Below are 26771 nucleotides of genomic sequence, written 5' to 3'. Positions count from 1 at the left end.
GACTGCTCTTCAGTTTTGATTTAAAGTTGTAATTTCAGAAATAAGATCAAAACCACGGAACCAGACTGGAACCAGTTTATTGCTGTTGGTTGCTACACTGAGACAGGAGTGAGGAATGGATGGGAGGAGGATGTAGAGAGCAGCACAATGGCAAGTCAGGTGTAGCACATTCACGGGCACGTAACCCCAGAACAGCTGATGGCTGTGCCAAAAAGCCCAGCCCGGGCCGAGCCGGGGGGTGCAGATCCCCTAACTGCAGCACCCACCTACTGCGCTTGATGCTGCAGCCCCCAAACAGTGCAAAGTGTTAAACGAGTTTGGACCTGGAAGTGACTCTGCCTTGGTGGAAACTTCCAGGGGAATAAGTTTCTCTGGCTATACAAGGGGGCTTGTGCCAGTAGTGGAGGCAGCCATCAGCTGTGCTTCTCGAAACCATCATCCCCGTTATCTCTCTTGACGTGTTTTATTACCTGGAGGAATCGCCTCATCTCCCGGAGACAACACTTTCCGTCCTGGGCTCCCGACAGCCGCCTCCCCGGGGGCCAGGGGGGGCCCGCGGCTCACCTGAGGCGGCGGCGGTGGCCACGCCTCTCCCTGCTGTGTCTTTAAAGCCCTCCTCCTCATCTTCCTCCTCCTCCTCTCCATCCCTCCATCCCTCCATCGCCGCTGCCGCTTGTAGCCGCCGGGCTCTGCCTCGCCCGCCTTCTCTCCCCACCCTCCCTATCCCCGCCGCCAGCCATGGCCGACATGAAGACCGGCATCTTCGCCAAAAACGTTCAGAAACGCCTCAACCGCGCCCAGGAGAAGGTGCGCTGCGGGGCGGGGGAACCGCTGGGAAGGGGCGGAGGGGGAAGAAGGGTGCGGCGGCGGTGCCCGGGCTCCGCCAGAGGATGCGGCTCCGCTGGCCCCCAGAGCCCGCCGCTGCGGCTCCCCCTGTGCGAGCCCGCGGGGCGCCGGGCGGGGGCCGGGGTTGCCGGCGTTATTACGTAACTGACCCATTTCGCGCTGCCCCGGGCCCCGCCGGCCGCCCGCTGCCCGCCCGCCGGCGGCACCTGCCGCAGGCCCGGGCCGGCCGCCGCGCCCTCGCCCTTGAGGGCCCGCCCGCGGGGCTGGCACCGCGCCGCTCCCGGGACGGCCGCGCCGCTTTCCCGGCCCGCGCGCTGAGCGCGGGCTCGCTTCGCCTCGCCTCACCGCCCGCCGCCAGCCCTCCTAAGAGGATTGCCTTTCCTTTAATATCCGCGCCGGCTCGACCCCGGCTGCGGCGATCCGCCTTGCTGCAGCCGCGGCGTGACAGACACCGCTGCGTGTGGTGACAGGAGCCCGCGGGGGCCGGGGTGCTGGCGGGGCCCGCGCCCGCTTCAGCAGCCGCTGGGTCGTGGGCAGCGACTCGGGATGTCGTGAGGCTGGTCGGAATGTTCCGCAGCTGACAGCGTGTGCTGCTTAGGGAAGCCGGTACCGATTCTAGCGTTCTTGAGCCCTGGAAATGAACAACGGGCCAAGTCGGGGAGAATTTGCAGGAGTTCGTGACCAAAGACCAGGGCCTTATGGGCCGCTGCTCGTTTGTTCATCTTCATTAATGAAAGCTGATAGGTATAATTGATCTGCACAAATAGCTTCTGTGTAGCTGTTGTGTGTGTCAAAACAGGATCATAGCTACAGATATTAGGCCCAACAGAAGAGCATTTGTGTGTGACTATACATAGCAGCCGTGTCTGCTGTTAGCACAGTTTATGATAAAGCTGTTGCCAGCATGAATTTTGCCAACAGAATTGTCAGGAAGTGTTGCAAGTCTTTTGAGGGTTAATAAAGCCTTTATACCCCTCTGGCATATATCCTGTATTGTTATGCAGTTTAAGTAATAGGGCTCTGAATGAAGAAAGATTGTTTTATGAACGTGTTGCTTATACTTCACTGCCTATAAATCCTCATTTTCTTTTTGTCCGAATACTGAATTCTGTGGAGCTCCAGGGGCAGGAAAAAATGCAACAATTGATATGTTGAAAAGTCCTATACATAATTGTGTTATTATCAAAGAATCTAATAATTGAGGCTGTCACAGACTAGCGATTAATTTTCCCTTTCAAATACTCCTGTCTAGCTGACCAGGTTATAAAGTACTAGCCTTTCCAACACCTAAGTCATGATGCGTTTCCATTCTTGCAGATTTGGACTGCAACTGTTTTCAGGTAGAGTATAAATAGTCTTTAATAGTTTGAAGAGATCTGATTACTTTATGGTGTGAGTTGACTTGGGTTTGTACTTGGAGTAGAAGCCTAAAAATACTGTTTGTTTCCTTATGTCTTTGTCAGTGTGGTTATGATTAACCATCTGGAAAAGCACTGGTGCAAGTTATAATCACATGTACTGCTTCAAGCTGTGTCTGTTCCAGCGTGGGGGTCCTGCTCACAGAAATGTGGGGGCATACCAGGGAGGACAACTTAATGTGAATACCTGAGATGCCCCATCCCTCTCAAAGACTGCTCATGCACTACCCCCAAGACAGGTGCCTTGATTCTGATGGTTGCCTTGGGTGCAAATTGAAGATGCTGCTGGGCTCTGACAGATGGTCTGCTCTACCTCCACTTTGGTGATCAACCACGCTAACAAGGGGGAAATCTGTCTAGTTTGATTTTCATGTATTGCAGTCAGGCATCTGGCAATTTTGGCTCCTTATAGTGTCTGTGGTGCTAATTTCTTATATCAGTGGTCTAAAAGTTGCTTATTTTCAGGGTTATTTATATGATGTTAATGACACAGAGTAGATCATAGTACCAGCAGTCTGACAGAGTAGGTCACAATACCATGTAGCTCTGTATCCTTGCCTTCTCCTTGCTGGCAAATGAGTTGTTATTACATGAGATGTGCATGTGTACTCTTTCATGTCTACATTTCTGGTTAGGTTTGAGTTCATTTATGTCAGTACAACATAAAATCCTTCATTATTTTGACTAAAACTTTACTAAAAAAAAAAAAAGTCCCAAAATGGGACTGATTGAGTTTTGTTTATTTGTTTTGGGTACTTGATGACAAGTAATTTTTTTTCTAGGAGTTGAAAATGTATGATTTGTCTGATTTGTGATGGTGTGGACAGGATGGCATTGTGACAGGTGTGTAATATCACACTGGCTTAAAGAGGTTTTAAATACATTGAGTTGTTTTTATCTTGATGCTTATATTGGATTTGTGCACCTTCAGTTTACTGAATGTGTTCTTACAGATCAATATTTTATAAGGTGTTTTTGCGTTGCTTTCTATTATGGATGCAACATATGTATTAAAAACATGGAGTGGCTCTAGAACATAGACCTTAATTTTGGTTTTCAGTGATGCTTTTGATATTCTCACAGAATCCTGCTGGATAAAATGTCCAGCCCCCAGCTGGATAAACACATCATGCAGTGGGTGAGCAGCTGGCTCACAGGTTGGTGTCAAAGGGTTACAGTCAATGGGGTGACACCAAACTGGTGATCTGTTACTAGTGGGGTTCCTCATGGCTTCATCCTCAGCTCAGTGCTCTTCAACATCTTCACAAATTACTAGGCTGCAGGACTAGTAAGGGATAGCCCTAGTAAGGGACACTAAGCAAGTTTGCAGATGATAGAAAACCGAGAGGAGCTGTTGACTCCCTTGAAGGCAGCAGAGAGGCCCAGAAGAGAGAACTTGACAAATCAGAGGGCTGGGTAATCCCCAATCAAATGAAGTTCAGCAAGAGAAATTGCCAGATTGTGTACCTGGGATGGGTCAACCCTGGATGTACAGACGGACTGGGGAACAAGACACTGGAGAGCAGCACCATGGAAAGGGACTTGGGGGTCCTGGTCAATGGAAAGTTGAATGTGAGTCAGCAGTGCCCACACAGCCAGGAGGGCCACCCATGTCCTGGGGTGCATCAGGCACAGCATGGCCAGCTGGACAAGGGAGGGGATTGTCCTGCTCTGCTCTCCTACAGCCTCACCTCAAGTGCTCGGGGCAGTTTTGGGTGCCACAATATAAGAAAGATGCAAAACTATTGACCTAAAAGCAACCTAATGAAGATCATGAACAGCCATGAGGAAAGGCTTCAAGTATGAGTGGCTGAGGTCACTTGGTCACTTCACACTGGAGGAGACTGAGGGGAGATCTTACAGTATTTTGCAACTTATTCATGAGGGGGGAAGATGGTCACAGCACCAAGCCTGACAGATTTCAAGAACTGATTGGACAATGCTCTTGGGCACATGGTGTGACTCTTGGGGATGGTTCTGTGGAGGGCTGACTCAATGATCCTTGTGGGTCCCTTCCAACTCAGTTTATTCTGTGATTCTGATTCATTTATGGAAGATATTTTTCTAATAATGCCATCATTATCTTCAGTTTCTTGCTGTCTAGGAGAAATTTTAGTTGCACAGTGTAGGTAGTGCGTGTGTCTGGTCACTATTTACATGACAGAAGCTAAATAACTAGAAAATTTAATATTGAGCAGATCTCTATCTTGCATTAGAAGTGATGCTCTGAGAGTTATATAGAAATAGTAGTTGGCTGCTCTATTTTTCACATCATCTAGGTGATGATGCTTTATGTGGTAGCATATGTGTCCTGACACCCTGATTTTGAATCAGTGAGTGTGCCGTCTTAAAATCCTCTGGTCATCATATTTCTTCAATTACTTTTACCCCAAAATGCAGGAAGTGTGGACATGCTGAGCTTGCAGCATCTGTTAAAATCTGCCAAAAGTCAGCTGAAGAAAATGGATGAAAGTTTTAAAAGGACAAGATCGATTTGGGAGACTACATCCCAGCCATAAAAATTAATGAAATGCCAATGTGTTTAAAATGAAACCAGAACAGATGTTTGGATAACCAAGGCTCACTGAGTCAATTCTAAGGACAAGGTTACTTGAATGAAGTGGCTGAATTTGTCTCCCCAAGTTTCTTTGGAAAATTCCATTTAAGCTAATAACCCAATGTATAACACAATTTATCTCATTCTCTCTTCTATAACCCAACAACTCTAATTGAATAGAATAGTTCAGCTGGGAGAGACCTACAGTGGCCATCTAGTCCCACTGCCTGACCAGCTCAGGGCTGTCTAAAAGTTAAATCATGGCTTTAAGGGCACTGTCCAAATGCCTCTTCAGCTTTGACAGGCATAGCGGGGAGGGAGGCATTGACCACCTCTCCAGGAAGCCTATTCCAGTATTTGGCCACCTTGGAGTCACAAAATGTTTCCTCATGTTGAGTCTGAACTTCCCCTGATGGACGCAGCTTGGAGCCATTCCCAGTGTCCTAGCACTGGGAGAGGAAGAAGAGCCCAGCACCTCCCTCTCTACTTCTCCTCCTCAGGAAGCTGTAGGCAGCAGTGAGGTCACCCCTCAGCCTCCTCCTCTCCAAACCAGACAAGCCCAGTGCCCTCAGCCACTCCCCAGAGCACATTCCTGCCAGCCCCTTCCCTTGCTTTGGTGCCCTTCTCAGGACACCTTCAAGTGCCTTCACATCCTTCTCAAATGGTGGGGCCCAGAACTGCACACAGTACTCGAGTGAGGCTGCACCAGTGCTGAATTCAGCAGGACAATCGCCTCTCTTGGCTGGCTGGTGATGCTGTGTTTGATGTACCCCAGGATGAGGTTTGACCTCTTGGCTGCCAGGGCACACCCACTGCTGATCCCATTGAGCTTCCTGCCAACCTCTTTCTGCAGGGCTGCTCTCCAGCCACTCCTCTCCCAGCTCAGACTCATGTCTGGGATTACTCCATCCCAGGTGCAGAATCATGCATAGTTCTAGCACCCTCAGGTTTGTAACAGTAAACTACTGTCTAACAATCTAAAATGTTGGCCCCACAGGTATTATTAAATGTATTATACTGGAATCATTACAGTATTATGACTGGCCTTGACATTTGTGGCCCTGCTGACACAAGCACACACAGTGATGAGGCAATTCCACCTCTGAAGAACTAATTCTTAATCTCTTAAGTTTATAAACAAAACCAACAAATCAACAAATTCTCATGTAAATAGTATGGGTCTAAACTATGCAGATGATCTTTTTCTGTCTTCAGGTTCAAGTGTAATGAAAACTTGAATTTCCTTTTTAAAAGTCTTTTCTTTTTTTATAGAAATTACAGAAAAGATGGAGTGCAAATGGTTATCTGGCCCATCCTACTACAAAAGTGGAATTAACTGTACATAAAATTATTCCTCAGGAATTATTTTCTTGCCATCTTTTTTAAGTTTGTAATGGTGGAGATTTTGCAGTTTTCCTAAATTGATTTGTACCTTTGCTTAGGCACCTTCAGTCAGAAAGTTCTCTTCTCATTGAAGTAAATGTCTTTTTTTGCAGTTCAAATTTTTTATTCCCCATTCTAGCTTTCCTTGTTGTAGAGGAATGTTTTCTTTCTTCTTGCCTCAAAATTTGGAAGTGGTTTTCCTCTTTTGTCAGTGTTCCCTCTGATCTAACTGGAAACAGTAGATCTTAATAAAATATTGATTGCTTTCACATTTTAGTTTCTAATGTACAGGTTAAAAGGTTAGAGGTACGTTTTGGTTTTCTGGGTGCAAAGCATAGAAGAAAGGGGAGAGAAAAAAACCCCAAGGCTCCTTCCTATTAGGTTCTCATATGATATTTCCCCTGGTTTGTAAGGAAAGGTAATCAGTTTCTTCTTTCCCAGTTATCCTCATCTATGCAGTATTAACTGTGATCCTGTAACATGTTACATAATACACTCCTTCTCATTGTCATTTAGTTTCCACAAAACAAGGAAGTGCTGATTCTTAAGTTTTAAGGGGATCCATAGCTCTGTGTTCACTGGCCAAAGCATTATTAGTATCAATGTGGCCTCATCCTCCGTTCTTGCTCGACAATTTCATCTTTTATTCTTTCCCATTTCATTTAGCATGGGTCCCTTCCTCTGTGGTTCTTTCTGTGCTTCACTTAAACCCTCTATTAAAAATAAAGTAAAACTTTTAATAATCTAATTCATTTGATTTGGGTCTTGACTGCCTTCTTCACTACATCTTGCTCCTCTAGCAGGTCATCTATTTGGCATTTTTATATTATCTAAGACTTAATGTTTCTGACCCAAGGAATGCCCCGTGATAGCTGTCAGTGGTCTGCAGACATGCCACTGTGCATGCCACCTTCCTGTTGTGGCAATGCTGAGAGTGTGAGGAGAAATGTTGAGGTGGTATCTGGAAATCGCTGGAATTTCTGTGCTGGATTGATCACCAGTGTCTGCCTCTTGGGATGTGTGCTGGACCCTGGTGCAACCAGTTGCTGTAGATGGCAAGGGGAAGAGAGCAGTAGATGAGTTTAGGAAAGGAGAATGCAAGCTGCTTTTCACCTCAGTGGCCCAGATTTTATTCACTGGCTAGGAGGAACAGTGAAGAAAACTGCCCAACATCTGTCATAGCAGGATATTTCAGGATATCAGGAGATAAATGGCAGAGAAAATCAGGCTAGGTAAAAGGTGTGAGTGAGCATGGAAGGGGAGAGCAGCATGCCTGTGCTCACCTTTCCTGCAACACACCTGTCCAGGCTGCGGGCAGCCTCTCTTAGTGGCGTGCCAAGCCACTGTAGGATGATGGAAGTATACTGACCTTTCAAGAAAACAAAAATAAAGGGTGAAGAATGCCCTTTAACAACATTTTGAATGTGATGTGAATAGGACTGTAGCTCCCTGAACTCGCCTGAAGATGGCAGGGAGATTTTTCATTTGCCTAAAATATACACAGAGGGATTCAACCCCACCAAAACCCTGATCAGGCAGCAGTCACTGCCAGTCTCAGGGACTGCAGTGTGCAGGGAGAAGGAGTAGAAGAAGGTGGCTCTGCTGCTTTGATGCGGAGGGCATTTTCCTTAGGGAGCAGTTGTTTGGTTTAGTTCATTGGGCTCTGCTGCAAACTCAGCTGCTTGGAGCCTCCAATCCAGAGTGTTTTGAGTGCTGGGTCACTCTTCCCTAAATGTTCTGTGGCATCAGCATCAGTGCTATGCGACAGTGCATCTTTGCTGTTCTTGAACACAGAATCATTTATTCGAGACTTAAAGAGTGGCTAGTTAGTTGGTAGCTGTCAGAATGATAAACGAATGACCAACTCCGGAAAGCAATTGTGTCATGTTTGGTCATGTTGAGTCTCTGCTAATTGGAGTTTATTAATTGTTTAAGAGGGCATGGTAAAACTTAGGGTGCAGTAAACACACATGTAACAACATATTTCTGCTTGTGTTATGAGAAGGCTAAGCAGGAGATACCCTGTTCCTCTCTGTAGTGGCTGTACCTTTCTTTCTGTTGTCTCAATAATTATTCTTTGTTATCTGTAGGATATTAGCACCTGTGAGATTCTGCAGAATTGGGGACAAAACTAATTACAAGTGAGTAATGGTGTGGACAAGCACTTAGTTGGTCAAATTCTGTATAGACAATTTCTCAGAATGTTGGTAGGGCAGAGGGAATGCTCAGAGGCCTTTCCAGTGGGCAGGGTCACAAAAAAGTCAGGGACTGTACCACACTTCAGGGCTCTGGGCTCAGATTCCCAATGCCCTACTAGTGCTACTTATTGTTGTGCTTTCTTTATCTTACTACCTCTTTTCTGACAAAAAGCTCCTTCTTACTTACTGATAAGATCCTCTGCTTTGTTCTTCCTGTCTCTGTAGCAGATCAATTCCTTTGATGCTGCCTTGAAATCTCAACTTTCTCACTTGTAGTGGATTTAGTGCTGGCTAAAATCACCAGTGCACCTAGTAGAATTATTTATTTATTTCCTGCTGTGAGATATGAATTAGGAGGAGGGCAAAGCAAACTCAAAACTTAAAAAGTATAAAGAAAACTTTATTAACAGAACTAAAATAATATTAAGAATCAGAATAAAAACACCATAACACTTCTCATCCCCTCTCCACGACTTCTTTTCTTTCCCAACTGACAACATAGAGACAAAACCTGGGATTTTCCATCAGTTACCACCCCTGCACTAGTCTTTTATCAGTTCTTGTAGAGAGAGGACTTTGTCACGCCATGCCATGGAGACTTCTCTGCAAGAAACAGTCCTCTCATGGCTTCAATGTCACAATGAATCAGCTGCCTGGGAAAGGAAAATCTGTTTGCAGTGTGAAAGTCCCTCCCATGCCTTGCAGCTTTCCCAAAGCTGCTTTCATGGGCCATGTCAACTTATGGGGTACTATTTTAAGGATGAACTGTTCCAGCATAAAAACCCAAAAGTTCTCTTCTTTTATCTCTGGCAATAGAGGCTTTTCTTCTTCTATCCACAGGGTAAAGTTTCTCATCTCTGTCTCTGCTCAAGCTTCTCACTGGATTACAGCTTTTCAGCATCCACACGCTCCAGCATGAGTGCCCTTTTCTCATGGGTTGTGGGTGAATGCTGCATCCCCCCAAGCACCTCATGAATTGCAGGGAAAAAAATGAAGTCTGATACATCAAAAATATATCTTTACCATAGCTTTACAAAGAGGATTTCAGCCGAAGGCATCTCCTCAATCCCCTCCTAACTAGAATTTGACTCTTTTATTGACCTCAGAGTTCCATGTTGTTTTCCTTACGTGTCTTCATCCTTTCCTTTTCCTGAGGTGAGAGAGAATTGGTGCTCATAGGTTGATTTGTTCTCAAGCTTTATCAATTTAAACAGTTTTTATAGAGTTCTGCAGTGTTGAAAGGTTGCTCTCATCCAGGCTGTGCACTGGGGAGATCGCTCCCTGTGCCTCTCGCTGCTGCTCACGGGGTCTTGGCCAGCACCCTGTGGGCCATGCTGGCCACCAGCTCCACTCAGCGCTTTTCTTCATGTGGAGTGTGGGAAACAAGGAAAGCTGCAGCTGCTTTTGTCCTTCTGTCTGCAGCACCACCAGCTAAAAGCGGCTAAACAAACCAAGTTCATTGCGAGCCGTGCTGAAACAGCCACGGGCACCTGCGGCTGTTGTGGTTGCACTGATTCTGGCCATGTGGCTGCTCCCGGTACAAGATGCCATGGTCACTCTTGGCCCTCGACTGCTCCTCCAGTGCTGACTGCAGGGCCACTCTCAGCATTGGTCCTGGCTGCGTGGCTGTTCCTGGTGCTGATGTAGCCCTTGGCTGGCATGGCCCGGCAGTGCCGCTGGAAAAAGGACCCGTGGGCTCTGCCAGGAAGGAGCCCAGCCCCACTGGGAAGGAGCCCCAGCTGCCCACTGGGACAGGGCCTGGTGAACTCCCCAGTGAGGGGCTCAGCAGCCCGCTCACCACCCCTCGGGGGCAGAAAATCTCGTCTGGGCTGCAAGGGGCCATGTGGGGCCAGTCCAACCAGCACAGTTACCTCTGCAAAAGTCATGAGCCAAGTGAGCGATTTCCCAGCCTTGCCCGCCTTTAAAATGTGAATCTCACAGAGGTGGACTCAGCTTCTAATGATTTATTAGGCAGTCAATTCTCAGAGCTAGACAGCTAGTGGTTTTTGCTAGGCACAGAGGAAGCTCTTAGCAGCCCCTCCCAGAAAAATAATTTCCATAGGTGGCTCCTTCCCTTCTTGGCAAATGTCAATTAGTGCAAAACCAGCACATCACTTTCTAAGCCCACTTCTTGGTACCCACAATATTGCTAAATCTGTGGTTTGTATTGATACAGAGGCCAATGCTACAGTCTATGAACTGCAGTCTATCCTCTTTATCTGTGATATGAAAGAGGAGAATATGTACACATGCTTGAAAAACCCTGACTATTCTGCTTTTCCCAGGATAAATTGAAAGACATGCTAGGAGTAGGTTGGTGTTTTATTTTTAATGAAGTAGAGGTTTGAGAAAATAAAAGTTGCTAAAGAACACAGATAATAAGAATTTCCTTTCTAGATTGTGATCCTTGGTAAGCAGTTAGTTGTGTCTTTACAGAAGTATAGGGGGTTAACAGTATGTAGCAGAGGTAGGTGGTGGTCTGTAATTCCATAAGAACAGTTATTTATACTGATGATTCATGCTTTATATCTCACCAAAGCCCAGCTAAATGACCCACATGTACAGGCTTAATACACATTTAGCATAAAGTAGAAGGAGATGAAACACTGAATACAGAGAAGAAGCTTGGTTAAATATAGGCAGTCCATTTTCTGTGGAGAATAATTGGTCTTTGAGATCTGAAAAATGACACTGATTTTTCACATAAAATGCATGGATTAGTTTTTAGATCCAGGAAGTTGTTTAAAGACTTATTTGCATGTAGGACATGCAGAGGAATAAATTAAAATATTATGTTCCTTTTAAACCTGCACAGATCTGTGTGTGGATGTTGTTGCTTGTTGTTGCAACAAGGCTTCCTGTTGTTTAACTTGCTATTGTAACCTAAATCCTTGTTAGTTTATGTGTATCTTTTCACACTGGTGTAGCCATTCTATGCAGTTTGAATGAACTTTTTAAATATAGAAGAGACACTGCAGAAACGGATCTGCTGAGAACATGAAATATTTTTTTTCAAAATAATGCTACCAGTAATTTTAACTATAGGACAAACTTTAGTCCTGTAAAAATCATAAGGAATGGTTAATGAGGGTAATCGGAGAGGAAAGAATTTAATTGCCTTATGTTTTTCAAATCTGTACTAACCAAATTCTTATCAGAGGCGAGACAGTAGCTGTGGATGAAAGGCAGAGCACAGGAGACAGAAGCGAAAGAACAGTACATAGGTGTACTGAGGCCTGAAGAGAGGCAAGAGCATGGCTCAGTTTAGAGGCAGATTGGTCTGGGGCAGGCATTCCTGTGGTTTATCTTGCTCAGGAGAGAAACTCTTCAGGAGAAAAGTGCATGGAAGTAACTGAAGACAGGCAAAGGCTGGTTAGCTGCTGCTAGCACAGCATGGTCACTGCAGGACACAGTCAGGAAATGGTAAAGGAGTGGATTCATACTATGTGAAGCAGTGAGTGGAAGACAAGCACAACGGAATGAGGTTAACATTCATGGTTAGCTGAAGGCCAAACACAAGCTGTGCTTTTGGAGGTGTGGTGTGAATTTGAAATATGGAATCGGGATTTAAAGAAATGTGGAAATCTAACAGTGCAAGGAGATTTCTTTGATTTTAAAAAATAGCACGTACCTCCTTCTCTATTCTTCAATGGCTTCTGGATTAATTAGTAAAGAAATGAATATGCTCTTTATGATGTGAGAGTATTGTGAACTACCAAAATGTGATTTTTTTGATAGTACATCTCTAAACATTGTTCTGTTTAATTCTCAACCAAAATGTGCAGGCAAAGTTAGTACCAGGAAAGTTGTATCTTCATGTTTGTTAAACTTTCCTTTTCCTTCCTTATCTCTTTCAGTTTCCCTTGTGTCATCCTTTCTTTACTGCTTGCTCTTTCCCTTTCTCTCTTATGCATCTCACCAAAAAAGTTGTTGCAGACATAACCATGAAAGCCATTTAGAAAATTATTTGACTTCTGTTACTTGATAGGTGAGCCTGGTTGCACACTTTGGATTGGTTAAAAATCAGTACTGAGCCTCCAAACTGAGTTGTAGGCTATGAAAGAATACTGGATGTTCATTTCATTTTATTTGTTTCCTGTTGTGCATGAGAGGAGGGACAGATGGTGCTGCTGGAACAGGGCTCTATTCCCTGAGGGTCTGCAGGGCTGACCAAGGTCCTCCCTGTGTGGGGGAAAACTGGGAATAAAGTGACAGCATCGCACATTGGCAGTGCTGAGTGTCTGGAGAAAAACTAAAAGACAGGGAAGGAGAAATGGAGAGATAAGTTGCCAATAATTAAGACAGTAATTAGGTATTGTGGGAACTGCAAATGTGCAAGGTGAATGAGCCTGCAGTGGGCTACATTCATAAGCTTTGCTTTTATCGGGAGCTCCAACTGAGTTCACAGGAACGTCACCCAACTTGTAGCCTTAGGGTTAAGCCCAGCAGTGCTGTCACTCCAGATTTGGTGAAGTCAAGGTGCTGCTTGTATCCCAGGGCTTTTGAGCTTACTCCTGCTCTCTATTCTTGTGCTTAAAAAAAACCCAGAAAACCCTCACGTGAGATTTATGCTTCCAGGGTCTGAAATGCCTGTTTCAGAGACTACGAACATCACTGATACTGTGCAGAGCTGAACAGGGTTTTATTCTTAACAGCATCCTGGCATCATGTTTTCCTGTAATACCAATCCAAGAACACAGTTGTTGTAAGCGTAGTGCCAGAATCTTTTATGCAAAGTTTCATATTAGGGTAAAAATAAACAGTAATTCAGAAGTTGGCTACTTTCATACAAATCTACATTGATTTGACAGCCAAACTGAGAAGCAAATCAGGAAAAATTCAGGCAACCCTTAGATGGCAAACACACACATGCCATTTGAATGGCATCTTAATTCCTAAACTAGTCACTCCTCCAAAAGTCATGACTTAGCAGTTTCCATAGGAAGATGGAGAGGAACAAGCTCCATCAAATATGGACTGGGAAATATTTTGGATCAAGAACACATGTTTACAGACTGCAGGATGAATGCAAACTTGAGTACAGTGTGTTTTTCTCAGTGTTTCAACCTGGATCATGCCTGTTTCTATAGTGAGGGCTGTTTTCCTTAGGCAATGTTTATCTGGAAAAGAAATAACAACAAGTGTACCCCATAAAAAAAGGATATTCTAAAAAAAGCACTGTGCAGTATTGAGATTGCTAAGTAACTTCTCTGAAGGCCCTGTTTTTGTGAGCAATAAATATTTTTTTCCCTCTAGTATCCAATTTCCAGTTTGTCTCAAAGAACTTACACCAATATGATTTTGCTAATGCCCATCAGTAGCCCAACCTACCAAAGGCTTACCATGAAGTATGTGATTAATACTGCTATTGGATTACTCAGTAGCATCTGTTATCAGAAGTGTTGAAGGGGTTCAGAATAGTCATATCAACCTGACTCAGACTTTTCCCTTCTCTGACTCAAAGAAGGATATTTTTTGCACTCTTTAATACAGAAAGATTCCTTACTTGCATATAAGCAGTCACCAATCAAGCAAATTTTATTACATATTAATGCATCTTGGAATTTTTTGTGAACTGAATGGATCTAAAAAAGCAACCAGTGTGAAGTCAGTCTCAAATGCCAAGCACTTGCTATTCCTCCTCTCTCACTCTGAAGCTCAGGGTATTTTCAGTTCTTCAGAGGGGGTGTTATCATTACACGTTGAACAAAAAAACCCAAAACCACCTCTGGTGGACTGTGATGGATCTGTCTTTTTTTGTTAAGTCTTGTGAAAAAAAAAGTGAAAATAGCAAAGGGTTCAAGAAAAGCTTCCTAAAAGTGTCACAAACTAATTTCCACCATAAGATATGTATGCCATCAGAAGCTGAGAGCACATTTTTTTCTTCACATTAATTTTCTCATTCCCTAACCTAATGCTTTTCTGCACAAAGACTTTAGGGCAGTCTAGTTTGATGTACAACAACAAAGTTTCTAACAGTTACAAATCAGGGACATGTAAAAGTCATACACATGATACTGACACATGCCCAGTCTGTGCATCCCTTGAAGTGAGAGTAGTCATTGGAATTATTGGGAAACTAATTGATCACTGCTCTGTCAAGGGATGTTGGTTGCAATGGGAAGGTGGTAGACAAGCAATATATGATTAAGATAAAAAGCCACTAGATAAGTTCCGTACTTTTACCACATTTGCTTGAGGTTCTTTCTGTCCTTTGCTGTATAGGTCATCCCACAACAGAATACAACTTCTATCTAAAGTTTTAGTAAAAACATTCCACATCCTCTACAATGACCTTTTCCATTTTACTTAGGTACTATGATTAAAAAAATGTCTTTCACATAATTTTATGCAAATATGGAGAGTAAGCACACTCATGTTTAATATAAATTGAACCCAAACAGATGGCTGGATAACTGTTTGATGCTATGAGAATTAAAGAATTCAGCCTTAAAGAACTTATAATTTATTAAACAATGAAGAACCTGTGTATGATACCCACAAGACAGTGCTGATACAGGACTAAAGTGACAGAATGGTTAACAAGGGCCAGTGACTTCATATAAGAATTTTATTTTTAGTGAGGCTACATGTTTAAAATTAAAGGGAAAGTGTCTCAGTATTTCCACATTCTAAAAAATAAGAAAGAGAGGACTGGTCAAAAGTTCAAATATGTATAAAATTCAACACTGATGTGTTTGACATGAAATATTTTATATCTGTATTAGAAAAAAAGACAAAATGGTTAAGATTTACAATTAGTATGTCATATTTTTCAGATGAGTATGTCTGTTGTAGAATATCAAACCCAGTTACCCTTTATGTTGTGTAAACCTGAACTATACTAAAGAGCATAATGTTTTCAAACCTTTTTTTTTCTTCCCAAACCTAGGTATGTGAGTTTGTATTGTTGCTTGGTCTGTAATATATGCAGTAGATAATTTTGCCAGAGACATGATAAAATGCCTGTACTCTCATCTGGGAATCTGATTGGTCCTTTTGTCTCTGACAAACATAGGAGTGATAGAGCTCTTCTTTCCTCAGCCCTCAAAAGAAAAGGCAGTGGTTGATTTGTATTTGGTAAATCAGGGGGATGATCCTTCATTGACATGAGTGCTTGTGATTCATACTAAGAGGTATTTTACTCTGTCTTATGGAGATATATGGAACTATGTGGTTTATTGCCATGTACATATAGCAGGAAGAAATGTGCAAATAACAGTGTCAACCAGCTTTCCACTAAGATTCTGTTTATTCCCTTCGCCTTTTTTTAATGTTTTAAGTTGTTTCAATACAAAACCTGTTTATTTAAAAATAATTCAAATCAGAGCCATGTATTAAGAAATGTCATTTACATCTATCACAGTATTTTAAGATTTATGCCTATTGTAAATTGTGATGAACTTGATATCAAATTGCTATAGTAACAATATATTGCTTTTAAAGATCTGATACTACTCCTGCCAATTTTATTTGTAGCAGGGTGAGGCTCTGCAGGTTAAATATAATCCAGTTCGCTGTGCTAACACAAAATCTAGTACTACACATACACTCAGTATATTATGTATATACTGGCTCTGCATGGGACTGGATTTAAATTGTAGCTCATTGCATAGCTTTCTGAAAATCACACTTGTGCTTATGGGTGTAGTAGTGTGTATACATATATTCTGAGGCAAGAGGAATTTTTACTTTGAGGATGTAAGAAGACATTGTGGCATCTTGAGCAATTATAAGCTGGGGTTTCTCCTTGCTTTGAGAGTTTGCCTGACTATGCCGGCAGCAAATCTATTCTGGAATCATAAATTTCTTGGTTGACCTTCTCTGTTTCACCTACCCATGGCCTGCATAAATCAATATTTTTAATTTGCTGATATTTTCAATTTTGTAGCCAATTATAACTCCTTCAGCAAATTTGGGTAAAACTGCAAGCTACTGCATCCACCTGAGGGGAGATGCCCAGCGCAGACTTGTGCCAATGTTTTGCAAGGGTTCACTTGTTCAAGCCTTTTTCCTTGCTCCCCTTACAACAACCACCTTTGCACAAATGAAGAAGGCTTAATAGATCAGTCTGGGACTGTCACTGGTTTTAATCTCTCTAATTTTCCTTGCATGTTTGTATAATCATCTGACGGTACTTAGAATGGCCATGCAGTTTGATTGCACACTTCCTCTTTAGTGAACATCAACACCTTATTTTGTGTTCCACTTCCCTTGAGTCGTGGCTGAATGTGTTCAATATGTAGACTAGACCCATATAGTCACTTGCCTAAAAGACAGTCTTTCTTCCCCTCCTTTGCTTTTTTTTGAGAATAAATGTAAACAGTTTATGTTGATTTGCTCAATTAGAAGCAATAGGAATCCCACAGAACCTGCCAGCATTGCCACAAGATTCAGAAAACTACAGTGTACTAGGCTGGTTTTCTCATATTTGGGGGAAAAAAAAAAATAATGTTGGGATTTTTTAATATTACAAAGTAGAATGACCTTACACAGGATTTTTAAAAAGGAGAGCAATTAGTTTCTCCTCCTTTCCCTTTGATGAACATTTCTCAGTGCATTTCTTCATCACTGTACAGTCCGTAGTCCAATTCCTGGCTCTTCCTCTTATTTTCATTCAGACTAGCAAGTGATCCTTTATCTCAGAACAGAGTAGAGTCTAGAATAAAGTATGTCGGAAGAGATCAGTGGATGGTGACTCATCCACCTCCAACTCAGAGCAGGGACAATATCAAAGTTTGGGTAGTTTGGGTATTTGTGTCTTCACTATCTCCAAGGTTGGAGGTTGCCCAGCCTCTCTGAGGTGAAATGTTCCAACATTTCACCATTTCATGGTGATTTGTTTTATCCCCTCATATCTGCTCTAAATTTCCCATGTTGCAGCTTATGACTGTTGCTCTATCCCCTTCTCGTGTGAGCCTCGGAGTAGGGCTTGAGTTGGTTTTCTCTGTAATGACTGTTAGGGTATTTGGAAATAGAAAGCAAGTTTCCTTCCCTTATCTTTGTATTTTCCTGGCTGAAGAAGCCCAGCTCCCTTCCCAGGCCCACTTCTCCAGCCCACTGAGCATTTCAGTGGTCTTCTGCTGGCTTCCTTCTAGTTTTCCCATGTCTTCCTTTCACTAGGTAGCCCACAAGTGGAAGCAACAGTACTCTCAGTGCAAGCTCATGAACTCCAAACAGCGGAGGGGAGTTGCTGCCTTTGACCCGTCTACACTGTAGTTGAGTTTCCTTCTTGCAAGGGAGCACATGATTCTCAGGGCATGATCTTCAGCAGTGGAGAACAGCAGCAGTTTTCCTTGGCTGCAAGAACTGAGAGTAAGGACAGACAAATATGGAGGTGTGAAAAAGCTACTGGGTACCTCAGTACCTCTTTGTCATTCATGGTTTTCAGGCTAACTTCCTGAGAAAGATCCCCAAAATGCCTACATGAAATTCAGGGTCTGTGCTGCCCCTTTGCCAACTTTTGGCTCAGGTATGGTAGCTCTCTGGAATAATTTTGAGTCAACAGAAATTAATTCAGCTGTTACCATTTGTGGCTTTGGCTTTTTTTTTGTGGTGTTTGTTTGTTTTTTTTCTTTTATTTTCTGTTGGGTTTTTTGTTGGGCTGTGTGTTTGCTTGTTTTTTAACATGTTGATCCATTTCAATAACAGCTTGTGCTTAATCAAGGCCTGAGTTGGTCCTTTTTTATTAATGGCTTCATGAACAGTTCTGTTGAGAAGCAAGGCATCAGTGCCTCTGTGGAGAAGGTCAGGATTCAGACCCAGATCCCCTTATTAGTCAGCTTGCGGGCCAAATTAGTAGAGAGACCATATGAGGTGGGTCAGTAAATACTGGGGCTCTGCTTTGCACGCTGGCTAAGAAAACTTAGGAATTACTTCAACATATTTGCAACACCTATCAACTTTGTGTTATCTGTGGTCTTACAAGGTTTCTAGAGAGTCCAGTATCAAGAAATAATGTCCTTGCATGTATGATATACCAGGTGTAAATGTTGTTTCCCATGGCAGGGAGAAAAGGCTCTCCCTACATACTCTTCTTTTTCCACACAGACATACTTTATATGGAGAGCTAGAGATATTTTGCATTTTATTTGAAATTTCCTGGAAGCATTTATTATGTGGGAGTAATTTCAGGTGATTTTTTTTTTTCTTCCATGTGTACTATATGGCTGATTGATAAGTGTAAGCTGTATTGATTGATATATTCAACTCAGGAGCACATACCTTCCTGCCTGGGTGCTCTGGACACAAAAAGGTTGAGAGTTTCTTTACATCTTTCCCTTACCTGCTGTGATGCTACATTTCTGCTATGGAAACCTTTCCTGTATATGTTATATATAAAAATTAATAATTTGAAAGTAACATGATGCAATCTGATGTGGAAATAGAGGGATATATTCTCAGTAACTGTAAGCTCATGTCAGCCTGCTGGCTTTACTGGCTTTATGCTGGTTATCTTATACAGGTGAAAACCTGCCTGACTGCTGGTGACTTTACTTACATTAAGTGTAATGTTCTTGCTGCAGCAGCTTCTGTGCCCTGGGAGTCTCACAAACATGTGGAGCCTTGTTGAAAATTTATTTAAGCATCACACAGGTAAATACAGCATACATCATTATACGTATGACCTGCTTACCTGCTTTCTAAGAATCACACTGCTTTGAGAGATAGACTAAGATGTTCAGTTGTTATTACCACTATTTCTGATTCCAAAAGCATCAGGTGAAAAAAAAAAAAGGGAGATGCAAAAAGTAGGCATCCAGACAAAAAATTTAACTGTTTCAGGGTAATTCAAAGTCAAATCTGAGTATAGACTTTGGAAACATTTTGATTAATTTTTCATGTGTGGCTACCACTATTTGCATTATTTTCATCTTACCTATGTAGGCTCTGGGCCATCTCTTCATTGGCTTTTTTGTTGATAAGGCATTTACAATATTTAATGCAGTTACTGTGGTACTTGTTATATGACTGATTATATTTTACAATATGGCAGTGGATTGCATGTTGCTTCAGTGTCTAAGGAGGGAGTGTTACATGAAACTGTCATACAGAGGACTCTAGCTGCTATTGATTAACCTGTAGTCTCTTACAGAGAAGTCTTCTCTGGAAAGGGCCAGTCTCAGGAAGGGCTTTAGTCCATGATCCAGGGTGAATCTGACGCAGCAAAAATTCATATTTGTCTGGTTTCTTATATGGATCCCAAGCATAGCCTTGATAAGAAGTACTTAGCTTCAAGTCAGAAGTAATAAATCAAAATACTAAAAAACCCCAAAAAAATCTATGCTCACATCAGATGAGTTTAAGGCTAAGTGCAAACCAAAGGGTTTGGCTGAAGCAAGACTTTATGGCCCTCAATATCTATGTCTTTAAGAGGATCTTGATGCCAGAGCAAACACATGCCAAGGACATTAGAAGGCTTGTACTTTCTCTTCCACCATTCCCTTTTGACAGATAGTATGACTCCATGTTTAATAAACCTTGATAGATATTTAACTATTTACATGTTTAGTCTTTTAATATATTCATGCTTTTGCAGTGTATTTTGCTCTCAGTTCTATTTTACTTTTTATTTTGGTTTACTTTCTTTTCCTGACCAAACAGATACTCTGAAGCAGATGATAGACCCCCATATGTTCTTTACCTAATAAATTTTTACTGACTTTGCAAGCAGCATGTACTTTGTGATGTTTGTTCTTTTTAGTATTTAATATGCAGTTAACATATTGAATACCCAAATGGACACCAATTGTAACTCTACTGGTAAAGCTCTCTTCTGCTACAGCATAGACATCTGAAGATATGCATTTAAGTAGTCTGTGGCATTCTTTCACCTTCAGGATGTTAGCAAATTAAATGTCTATACATTATCTCTGAACTGTTTCAAAGATTTGTTAAAACTACTGGAACATTTTAAAATATTAAGAGCATGCAATATATGTTTTTGTCCCTTTGACCAAAGCATAAAAGAGTACATAGCACATAACTATTTTTTCTTGGGCTTGTCATATTTATCTTCTGTTTTTTCTCCACTCTCAAAATACATGGGGATGGGAAAGAGAGCCCTTAAGTCTAGGGCAGCTCAAAAAACCAATGTTTTTTATGTCCTCTCTTGAGTAATGCCATCAATCCTTCCTTCTCTGAAGCTTCATATGAAAAGGTCAGGTTGATTTCAGTGACAATCAAAAAATACGTTTGATATTGTGTGCTTGCATGTATTTGTCATTAAGGGTCAATGTTTTTCCTCTGTGGACAGAACAAAAGAGGCAACAGAAAATTGTTGACCCTACACAGCTCGTATGATAAAAAACTAATGTTAGCAATTTTGCCCTTACAGGGCAGAGATGTCAGGAAGTCTTTAGATGTCACCAACTTTAAAAAGACTTTCATCTTTGTTACCTCTTTTTCCATCCCCCCACCAATTCCATGCCCTATTTTTCTAGTGTACTAAAGGTCATCTTTTGAGATGACAATTTTATTTTTTATTGCAATTTCAAATCACAGCACAGTGACAAAGTAATTTGAATATTCTACAAGTAGTTCCTGTGGTATAAATTGTGAGGAACACAAAATCATTATTGGTCGTAGACTTTTTCCCACTGAAACTCTTTCCTAAGTTGAGAACAAACTGTTTTCAACTGAAAACTTCCCCTTAATGCATAAAGCATTGAGAATAGTTTTTCAATTAATTTCATCCTGTCCTGAAATTATTTTAATTATACTATTAATTCAGAAAAAAATCAACAAACTAATTTTACTTCTCACTGTTCTGTGAGCCTAACCATAACCATAGCCCCTATTTAAAAAGCCTGAGTCTCCAGCAAAAAGTCAGGTATTTAATTTTTCTAACTTTAAACATTTCTACTGGAAGTTAATTTTCCACTTAACTTCTATGCATTAAACAAAATGCTTTAGCAGCATAACTGATATAAGTCCAGAATAACATCTATTTTCAAAACTAACAAAAATATTATTTTCCCCTTTTAAGTCAGAAAGTTTCAGAGGAAAGCTGCTGATTTTTTTCAGATAAGAGATATTGTTAGGTAAGTAGTAGAAGCTCAACAAAGGCTTACTTCAAAATACACGTAACTCTTCTTTCGTTGCCATCTTATGTAATTTTGTAAAACAAGGTCTGTCAGTCTGCCCCTATTGATTATTTGTCTTACATTTAAGTTTTTTTTTCTATTTTTCCTTTGCAATTTGGTCAGCTCCTCAGTCTTTATTGTTGTCTGGCACTTCCAATAAAACTTCAGAGTGCTTGGCTTAGGAGAGGCTTCTGAGTAGTGTTCAGATAGGAGACTTGCCCATCACAGCTGCCCTACAGAGGAATCCAGGTACAGCCTTGAGGGAAGGTAATAAAAGTGTGGATATGATGAGGGCATTTCAAGGAGTCAAAAAAAAAAAAAATTAACCAAATGCTGAGTTGCAACATTATGAATCAAACAAAGGTCTTAATGTATGCTGTGCTGGATGGCATATAGCTTAGATATGGTATGTGGTATCTTGGTCAAATACACATCCTTCTTCTAGAGCCCTTTTGGCATAAATACTCAGAAGATGACTTTAAATTGCCTCAAGTTATGAGTAACAAGGGACAGGTGGGGTGGTATAGGAGAACAGTCTGAATATCACTTCAGTATCTTTGAAAGCCACCTGTGTATAGAAGTACTGAACATATATCAAAACAACTTACCAATAAATTGTGTTTGTTGTGAACACAAAAGCTTCGTGAGAGAAACAGTATTTATATTATTTACGTCCTGTACCTGTGAAATGGAGGCCTAAAAAGAATGAGTGTTGGTTACTGAAGCGATGGATTTTTCTTTACTCATGTAAAAAAGAAATCATCTGAGTTACAGGGAGGAGGGTAAATTCAGGCATATCAGAAAATAATTGTGTTAAGGAGGATGGAATGAGCAGAATCAAAGAGGACATCTGTGTAAAGAGAAGCTTGGTGCAAACATTGTCACTTCTGATAAGATGCAGATACATCTGTTTTTGGCTAACATCTGGCTAGTGTCTCCAACATCATGCCAGCTTGGCCTTGTAGCTGTCAGTCCTTGATGGAACAGGCAATCTGTTCGACTGACTTCAGACTGGTGCAGGTTTCCTAAGGCAGAATGGAGGATCGGATGAGAATCCAAAGTAATCTTAAAAACAGAACCAGCAAAGTCAAATTCCGTAAAAATGAACCAAAGACAACAGTACAAGGCGAGACCTGTACTCTTGTTGCCCCTGCCCAGGGAGGCAGGGATTTGATTTAGACAAGCAGTGTTAAAGTGAGAGGCATAGCTTTAAAACCTGGGAAAAGTAGATTCCACCCATCTGCCTTGGAGAATGTGTCCTATAAGCCTGGGAAGAGTTGGTCCACCCCTAAAATCCCTCATAGGGTGTCAGTCCAAGGAGTTCTTCCCTTCCTGTGTTGCAATTCACTGTATTCTGCATTAACCCCTCCTATTGTATCCCTATTGTTTGTGCCCCTGGGGCTTCTCATTTGCTGTGTCCAAAACCCCCTACCCTGTGAGTGTTTGGGGTTCTCTGCCCTGGATTAAGCTGAGTTGGTTCCTGTGTTGGTGACACCCCAATAAATGGATTCCTGAGCTTAACCAAGCAGAGACCTGTCTTGTTGATTTCCCATGTCAGTTACTGGTAGCTGTAGCATCCCTGGACAAGACCCTGCTGCTGCAACAGAGGCCAAAAAGGAATTTCACTATGTTGTGTCCAAGAGCTAGTGGAGAGATGTTTGTGGATCTATAGCAGATAAATTACTCAAGCCAGAAATGTTAACATCTCAGCTGTTGTCCTTTGTATTGCTTTTGGCAACAATTCTTTGAAAATACACAGATGTATGCAGAGGTTCAGAGAGGAAAATGTCAGACAGCAAAGGGTTGAGGATATTGTCTTAGAACAGAAAACAGATATTTCAAGTAAGTCTCAATTGTGAAACTGCTTGGTTTTAAAGGTGATGTTGATCAATTGTCTTCATCTGGCTGTAGGACAAGGTGTAAACAGTTTACTGTGAAGAAAGATTTGGGCTCATTATTAGAAAAAAATATTGCCTTTAATGATAACAAAGCACTGAAATGGGCTACTGAGTCATAAAATATTTAGATTGTGGTTTATTTACTTGCATTTTATAGAGCAGGCATGGCCAAGGTGTCAGAGTTGGTAGGGATATGTGTTTCCCGTTTCAGTGCAGAAATATGGGAAAAAAAAGATGTCTTGAGGTCTATTATTCCATATGATTTTGAGGTACAAATTATCTTTAACTGAAGGGAAAACTCAGAGGGCAATAAGGGTAATTTAAACATAAGTCTTTTCACAGCTTTATATTATTCAATTTAGAGGACCAAATTTTTCTTACAGTCTGTCAAGATGGATCAAGCTTCCGTATGGGAAGGTAGATTAGAACCTCTTCCAAAGTGAGTCTCTCTAAATGCTGTGACCCACTAGATAATATAAAATATAAAAAGTGTACTAGCAGCAAAAATCTGATTCTTTGTATTTGCTAGTGGCAAGAAAATCAGGCTTGTGCACATGTATGAGGGAGGACAGATATCACTGGACTCTGCCTTAGTTCAGGACAAGATTTGGGAAGCGAGTCAAAATCTTTGAATTCTTTCTGATTGTGTGTTTTATTTAGGAGAACAGTTTTTCCTTATTTCTGTATTTTTCTTGAAATACCAGTATTGTTCTGTTGGAAAAGATGTTGTGAGTCCAAGTCGTAGGTAGGATAAAAGTGCTCTGGCAGCCTGCTATTTTATTTTCTTCAAATCAGCGTACTTGCAAACTCTGAGCCACCTAGATGACATGAAACAGAAGTGAGATATGCATTACCAGATACAATGTCTGAAAATTTGATTAAAATATAGGTAGTTCTCCCTGTGACGGGAAAATTAGTGAAAATACAGCTTTTGACCAAGCAGGTATAAAAGCAAAATTATATCAGTAGGACAAAACAAACTGTTTTGTTCAGGCACAGAAGTGTGTTCTATCATAATTCCACAGATGGTAGCCTTGCACTACTGGCTCCCCAGTTATTCACATACCTCAGATATTTATATACACATATGTACATGAACATACACACACATATAAGCACACATATGTATATTCATACTTACATATAGTGGGGGGAGAAGAATCAAATTACATATTAATTATTGTTTAATAGTGTGTGGCGTGGTAATAGCAAAGCTTGAAGAAATGCTTCCTCATGTAGGTAGGATCAAAGCTGCATCATAGCTTCTAATGCATGTGAAAATATTTTCTTGGGGAAGTTATTGGACCTGTGGGGTCTGGTGATCACCAGAAATACTGAAGCTTCTTTTCCAGTGTGCTTGTGTCTCTTGTTCCAACTGATTGGTCTGTGTTGTGATGGATTATGCCAAAGTTCAGCCTGCAAGAAAAACTTCATTTGCACTACCAGGACTACAGTGAGTCCACTTGTAGAAAAAAAGACTGACTGAAAAAGGGATTACTATTCATTGAAGTAAGATTTGCAATAGGGATATTGGTAAGGAAGTTTTTCTATGCTGAGTGTTGATTCTTTGCTGACTGTTCCTCAGAGGCATGGCTGTGCATGCTCTTTTCTCCCTTAGGAGCACTGTGGAGTTTGTGTCTCCTGTCATAATGAGTTTCAGACTATTTTTATTTAATAAATGGTTATGGTTCTTTCTCAGAAATTTTCTGGTTTTCTTACAGAAGCAATTTTTAAACCAGAATACAAAGGACAGACATACCCTCCCAGAAGTTTGGCACCTTGATTGTTCACTTTTTACAAGCTAATAGGTATGTCTAAGGAGAGCTCAGTGTCCATTCAACCCATAGGAACTCTATATGTAAAATTTAATCATCACACAAACTTAAAATTTGGGTCCCTAAGTTGTGGCTTGACTTTGGGTATCTACATAAGGACTGAATTCACTGAGGTGATTTTAAATGGGAAGGAATTAAATCTCATCAGTCTGAGGCTGAAATAAAATTGGAGTTCATCCTGTAGCATGAACAGTTTCATGGATTTGATGGATTTAATATAGAAAATATACAGTCTTTAATCTGAATGCTGGCATGAATTTGATTATGAACAGAATTAAATTTTTGTTAGCTTTAGGCAAAGTATGAGCCACTGGAATAGTTAATGCCTGAAGAGAAACATTTTTTAATATTTGTCAAGTTCTTTGACTTTTACTGAACTCTTTTCTTCCTTGGACGCAATGCTCTTTCCTGCTAGACTGGATTTTTGAGCATCCACAAGGAGCCTGTATCTTCCCTTCCTCCCATAGATGGAGAGGGATAAAACAATAGTATAAAATAGTCTGTCACTTATGATACTTTTGTCTTTTAGAGACAAACTGTAGTAACACATTTCTCCCCTAAATTTTGCTCAGTTGGGCAATATTAATATCTCTCAGTACTTGTCACATACAAAGCTAGAGAACATGTAACACAATTTGATCTGTTGTGACATGGCATAATAATGTCAAGATTTATTCAGGGGGGGAAGTGGGAGGATCCAAATGGAAATTTCCAACCTTAAGATGTCATTTGCTAGAAGTGCTATCTTCGGTTACAACCAGCCTCAGCAATTTGCAGGTGGCATACACTTGGTTTCCTTTTCACAGAACACAGTGTGGTGCTTCTAATGGCTGTTTGTTTGCAGCATCTGGACTGTGGGTGAGATTCTAGCTTTCAGATCAATAATGAGGAGAAAAGGACTTCTTCAAGACTGGTATCAGCTTGCCCTGCTCTGACACTCCTAGGAGGCTGCAGAAGGTGCCAGGCTTGGTGGTGTATCTGTGAGCTACTCCTAGGATAGGACTCTATCTCAAAGCAGAATATAGCCCTTAATTATTTATTTTGAGCATGAATTATTTATTGAATTGAACACTATTGTCTTCTGCCAAGGCTGGAATGATTTTATGTGTTGATTGCTCACAGCTTTGCTCTCAAGCTTTGATTGTGATGTCTGAATCCAGGGAACATATTTTAATTCAGTGAATGTGTAATTCCCAGAGAGAAGTGTGTGGGCATCAGGAACAGGATGAACCTAAGTGCCTAAGCTATAGGCACAGCCGGAGAAGTGAGATATTTATTGAATAAATACTGCCTTTGTTGTAAAGACCTTGGAGTAGAGACCATGGAATAAGCTGAGGAAAAGTGTGTGATGGATTACTAAATACATGCCCATAATGAGTCTCATGTTACCCTGGCGAATCTATGCTGCTTCACTAAAGCACAGTGGTGTGATGCGGTTATGGGGAGTCACTCTATCCAGCTGATAGCCCCATGTTGAAAGCTGCTAAATGGCTGTGATCTTCAGAACATGCTCCAGACATTAAACTAGCACATTTTCCCAGTACCAGCTTA

At 41.5% G+C, this 26771-nt stretch overlaps 1 protein-coding gene across 1 annotated transcript in view; it reads left to right on the top strand.

The window, feature by feature from the left end:
* The first annotated feature begins 547 nt into the window (after positions 1 to 547).
* The window catches only part of AMPH (amphiphysin), a 124760-nt gene continuing 98536 nt past the window's right edge, over positions 548 to 26771 (top strand). The window contains exon 1 of the mRNA XM_086844481.1: positions 548 to 807. Coding sequence (XP_086700607.1) covers positions 739 to 807 — 69 coding nt within the window. The 5' untranslated portion in view covers positions 548 to 738. The remainder of the gene's footprint in view (positions 808 to 26771) is intronic.

Source organism: Cyanistes caeruleus, chromosome 1 (assembly GCF_971803275.1).
Source record: "Cyanistes caeruleus chromosome 1, bCyaCae1.hap1.1, whole genome shotgun sequence".
NCBI lineage: Eukaryota > Metazoa > Chordata > Aves > Passeriformes > Paridae > Cyanistes > Cyanistes caeruleus.
Note: the sequence above shows the minus strand (reverse complement) of the source record. Positions and strands in the feature narration are given on the sequence as shown.